At 41.7% G+C, this 5,758-nt stretch overlaps 1 protein-coding gene across 1 annotated transcript; it reads left to right on the top strand.

The window, feature by feature from the left end:
• Positions 1-1,703: 1,703 nt before the first annotated feature.
• On the top strand, positions 1,704-5,057 carry LOC149443553 (uncharacterized). Its single transcript, XM_089655568.1, has one exon. It carries the CDS (start codon positions 1,704-1,706, stop codon positions 2,763-2,765), a length of 1,062 nt encoding a protein of 353 aa, XP_089511694.1. The 3' UTR covers positions 2,766-5,057.
• The last annotated feature ends 701 nt before the right edge of the window (positions 5,058-5,758 follow it).

The raw sequence follows: 5,758 nt of genomic DNA, 5'->3' as shown, positions 1-5,758 counted from the left end.
TGTCACACATTGAAGAAAGTACTGCAGATAACCGGCAAATGTGACGGGAAATCTGCACTAATAATCAGGGCACTGATTATCAGTGCCATTCAGAAGGGCCCAGCAATGCCGCCCAGCAGTGTCATCCATCAGTGCCCAGCGGTGTCACCTGTCAGTGCTTCCTAGCAGTGCCACTTGTCAGTGCCGCCCATCAGTGCTGCCCATCAGTGCCACCCATCAATGATGCCCAGCAGTTCCACCAGTCAGTGCCGTCTGTCAGTGCCTCCAGTTGGTGCTATCAGTCAGTGCCGCTTATCAGTGCCCATCATTTCCTGCATATCAGTGCATCACCAGTGCCGCCTCATCAGTGCTACCTATCTGTGCCGCCTCATTAATGCCCATCAGTGCTGCCTAGCAGTGCAGCCTCACCAACGCACATCAAAGAAGAAATATTACCTGTTTGCAAAATTTTAGAATAGAAGCAAAGGAAACCTTTTATGTTTTTAATTTTTTGCTCTTTTTTCATTTATAGTGCAAAAAATAAAACACCCAGTGGTGATTAAATACCACCAAAAAAAGCTCTATTTGTGTGAAAAAAAATGATAAAAATTGCATATGAATACAGTGTTGCATGACCGCACAATTGTCATTGTTAAGTGCAACAGCACTGAAAGCTGAAAATTGTCCTGGGCAGGAAGGGGGTAGAAGTGCCCGGTAGGCAAGTGATTAATTCCAGTGTTGGCACTTTGACATAAAAAAGTTGGTTTTGTGTTGCAGTTTGGGCATTCGGGCTCAAAAAGGTTCGCCATCACTGATATATATATATATACAAATGATGATGTACATATGCTTTCTATATATATAACACAGGTGTCAAACACCTGTATCCAGATCCTGCCATCCAGGTTATTTCATGTGGCCCTTGCACCTCTCCTGCAGGTACCCCTTGTCTCCTCCCCCACCTTGTCTCAGCAGTCGGCAGCAGAGAGGAGAAAAGAACTCCTCTGCCAAATCCTGTACTTCTCAGTGCAGCTGCAGCATCCCCTCATCTCCACCTCCCTTGGTCTCAGCATTCAGCAGACTCTGGTAATTGACTCCACTTCTCCTCTGGTCCTCCTCCAGACCCTGCACTTTCTGCTTTCCCGCTCTGCCCCCAAAGGAGGTGCACGGTGATGTTAGGGTGGGTGTGGGGTTCTTGGCATCTGATGTAATGGGGGGGTGAGGTGCTCTGGACATCTAGTCTTACAGTTACAACTGGCCCTTTGAGGACAACCATAATGCTGACACATCCTGTGATGATATATAAGATATATTTATTAATGATCATTAAAAATAAAAACCAACTTTAGCCCTTTATATAGAATTCTGATTTTTTTTTTTTTTCTGTACAGGTGGATTGATGAACCACGTTTTCGGTCATGCTGGTGTTTGTGAATACAACTCAGTCACATGGGAAACCAAACATCTGGGTGTCTTAATTGACTGAAAGTTTTTATTGCAGTTCACTGGAGGAGTCACACAGGACACAAGTCATATCCGTGTTCTAAATGTCATAAGTGCTTTGGGTCCTCTTCAACACTGATCCAACCTCAGAGGACAACATGAGAAAAGTCATTTCAGTGTTCTGGATGTGACAATTGCTTTACAGTAAAGTCCAGCCCGTGTATACATAAGAGGAGTCATTTCAAGCGATTTCTTGTTTGGAACGTGACAGAGATTTTACAATGGAGGCAAAACATATCACACACCAGAAGGTTCACACTGGAGAGAAGTCATATCAGTGTTCTGAATGTGACAAAGCTTTTACATGGAAGTCATATCTTATCAGACACCAGAGGATGCACACTGGAGAGAAGCCATATCAGTGTTCTGAATGTGACAAAGCTTTTACATGGAAGTCAAATCTTATCAGACACCAGAAGGCTCACACTGTAGAGAAGTCATATCAGTGTTCTGCATGTGACAAAGCTTTTACACAGAAGTCATATCTTATATCACACCAGAGGATCCACACTGGAGAGAAGTCATATCAGTGTTCTGAATGTGATAAAGCTTTTACACACAAGTCACATCTTATCATACACCAGAGGATCCACACTGGAGAGAAGCCATATCAGTGTTCTGAGTGTGACAAAGCTTTTACACACAAGTCAAATCTTTTCATACACCAGAGGGTTCACACTGGAGAGAAGTCATATCAGTGTTCTGAATGTGACAAAACTTTTACACACAAGTCAAATCTTATCATACACCGGAGGATGCACACTGGAGAGAAGCCATATCAATGTTCTGAATGTGACAAAGCTTTTTTAACCAAGAAAGAGCTTATCATACACCAGAGGGTTCACACTGGAGAGAAGTCATATCAGTGTTCTGAATGTGACAAAGCTTTTACACACAAGTCAAATCTTTTCATACACCAGAGGATCCACACTGGAGAGAAGTCATATCAGTGTTCTGAATGTGACAAAGCTTTTACACACAAGTCATATCTTATCACACACCAGAGGATCCACACTGGAGAGAAACCACATCAATGTTCTGAATGTGATAAAACTTTTAAACAGAGAGGAAACCTTGTCATACATGAGAGGGTTCACACTGGAGAGAATCCATATCAATGTTCAGAATGTGATAAAGCTTTTACAGGTAATGCCGGGCTAATCTATCACCAGAGGATTCACAAGCTTGAGCTGCATAGAGGAAACTCCAGAAGAAGGGGCAATATTAAAGAAGTCACAGCTGTCCCATTAGGCTCACAGGCCCAATGTCTTCCCACAAACTAGGGAAGACATGATGCTACTTAAAAAAACAACTTTGAAGAAACAGGACTCTAATGATCGGATTCATTGGGTTTAGTGATTATGTCCATCAGAAACACACCTAGAAGGCCTGTGAATATTTTACCTTTGGACATTTCTTCAGACTAGCAGCAATGACTGAACTGTATTCCTCATCATTCTCATCTTTATCCTTTTTTATGGAGCATTGACTGAACATGTAATGCATTTTCATCATTCACTAACTGAGCTATGTTCCCATGTGTTTTCTTCATTGCCAGAATCTGACCAACCAATACATGACCAACATTGCCTCAGTACCAGAGTCTAGGATGGGGTCCAATGGCTTCTTGCCAAGCCTCTGAAAACTCATTAGGAGAGTCCATTCCAGGTTCTTTTGAGAACTGATACATCATAAGCTAGGCTTGAGGGCTCCAGCTAAGCCCACCTTGACCACAACGCCCATTACATGTTCCACCTCCTCTCCCATGATCAATGCCTCCTTTCCATGTTCCATCTCCTCTCATGGATGACAGCTTTGCAGGCAGGTCTGTAGCTGAGATACCAGCCAGATAGATGTCTGTTTGGTTAGAGAGTAACTTCTTAAGCTGGTGTAGGCCTTCCAACAAGGAGTTAATGCTGTTTTAGGGGATGTATTCAACAGTACCACCTACTCCCAGCTGGCCACTTATGTTTCATCTGGTTTTCTCAAAAGTGATCCTATCAGGTGAAGATTGGATGTCCTTGTTATCTTTTTTTTTTCTGTCCAGCTATTGCTCATCTCCATAAACTATTCACACGGTACAACTGCAAGAGATCTGAACTTACAAAGTGCTAAGTGTGCGGTCATATTCCTACCACTTCTTCTGGGGGACTGAAATTCCTCTTATTGGGGTTCACCTTAATGACTCTGAATGAACGGGTCCCTTTTTGGGGCAAAGTGTGCAAAGGGCACTAATTATTCCTGGAAATGCTAAGACATCAACACTAAAGTGTAACAATGGGCAAAATCAATAATTACATAAATGGTAGAATCTGTCATTAGCATAAATGTTTTATGTTTTTCCAAGTCTCCCCTTGTAATATTTTTATTACCTGTTGACCCTCTCAGTAGATCTGATTTTTTCTGCTTCCTGTAGAAGGCCAAGCTATGTGGCAAAAATGAAAGTTAGGGGGGTTGGGAAACACCATATAACACTGCTGGGGGTGCTTACAACTGTCATCTTCCATTCATATGGTGGGTTGAACCTTATAGAGAACCTGTTGCTGTAACTGCTGTAGAAGTGTTAGCTGGAGTTGGACTTTACTTGTTGTGTGTCTTACTTATAATCTATCTAAGACTTCCCTGTACAGGGTGACAACGCTGCTGTGTAATGTTCCTGCAGACTGATCAGGGTTGTCACCCTGTTACAGAAGGTGGGGAAATAACAGATCTACAGACAGGACCAACAGCTGATACAACTATGTTGCAGAGGGAACTCTGGGAATGCTAATGACAGATTGCATTACACATTCAGTTAGCAGACTTCCTGCTGTTGGTCTTCTGTTTGAATTGTGTTCTGATATTTACTGTCCTGCTGTAAAAGGTGTAAATGATTGCCCACATGTTTCCTGTAGTAGCAGGGACTACAACCTCATATCAGGAATATTAGGATGGGTACTTACCCAAGGGGGGTCACCTTTTTTTGATTTGGAAGAAACATTTTACATGGTTTCTGAAATTCCATTAATGACACCGACAAGGGGAGTCTTGCTGCTCTAACAATAGGAGAGCCAATCACAGGCCAGTAACATTTCATGGTTTCTCAATGTAATTGCAGAATGTTTAATCCCCATTGGTCCAATGGATTCCTAGTCCTTCCAGATAACATTTGCTTCTTGTGTGGAAGGAGCACCCTAAAATGGCTTCCCTTCAATTCCACCCATAGCTGTACTTTAGGTTATGTTGCCCCTCCCCCCATATCTGTAAGGGAAAGCCTCAATTTCTCCCAATACTCCCCTGGCCTTCCAGTGAGAAGAAACATTTTCTCTGGATTGGAGCTTCTTTATGCAGTGAGCCCTTCATAGACGGGATGGGGAATCTAAGATAAGTAAGATGAACCGGTGTACTGGAGTCATGGATCAGATAACCAATGACACCATTGATGTTATAGCAGAGCTGACAGCAGAAGTGGCTCCACCACCTAAGGTGGTGTCACAGAACTGCATGGCAGCTGACTATCTCTTGGCAGACCAAGGTGGAGTCTACAAATGGTGTCAGATGGAGAGTGTTGTACATTTATATTAGATCATGAGGATCTCAGAAGGGGATATCTACACAAGGTAAAGGAGTTCCAACAGGAACCTGGGTGGGAGGAGGTGGGATCCAATGTTTTGGGTGGGTTTAGATGGAACCTGGTTGAGTAATATGGTGGGTTTGCTTCTTAATCCATTAGTTGCTACCATAGATTTGATTTTGAAATGTTATATATTGCTGTATTTTCTTTCACTGCCAGAGTTTATTTTGCTTTTGTTTTTAGTTAAATTCATATTTTAGGCCATATGATTAGTTAAACCCCCAAACATTTATTTTATTATCTGAAAGCAGAGACTCTGGAGAATATAATGGTGGTAGTTGCCATTTTTCATGTCACAGAATATTAGTACAGCTGTTTATCAATTTTTTTTTCTGTAAAAAAAGATAATGTTAGTGCACAAAGAACACAATATATGACCCAATTTGGTTGGTGAAATATAAAATATGGGGTTGTCATCAAGTATATAGATACCAAACATGTCAAACTTTACAAATTGTGCGTACTTGTGAAATGGTGACAAACTTCAGTACCAAAAATTGCTCAAAGGTGACGCTTTAAGAGCCTTTTATAGGTTATCAGTTCAGATAGTTATCCGTGAACGATGGCCTCAGAATGATTGTTCTCACTCTCACTTGTGCAATGATATGTAAAATGTGTCGTATAATTTGTTTTGTTTTTTTAAATTTTTATAGGGTTTAATTT

This window comes from Staurois parvus, unplaced genomic scaffold (assembly GCF_062004578.1).
Source record: "Staurois parvus isolate SC_StPar_1 unplaced genomic scaffold, SC_StPar_1.0 ptg000849l, whole genome shotgun sequence".
NCBI classification, from domain to species: Eukaryota; Metazoa; Chordata; class Amphibia; order Anura; family Ranidae; genus Staurois; species Staurois parvus.
Note: the sequence above shows the minus strand (reverse complement) of the source record. Positions and strands in the feature narration are given on the sequence as shown.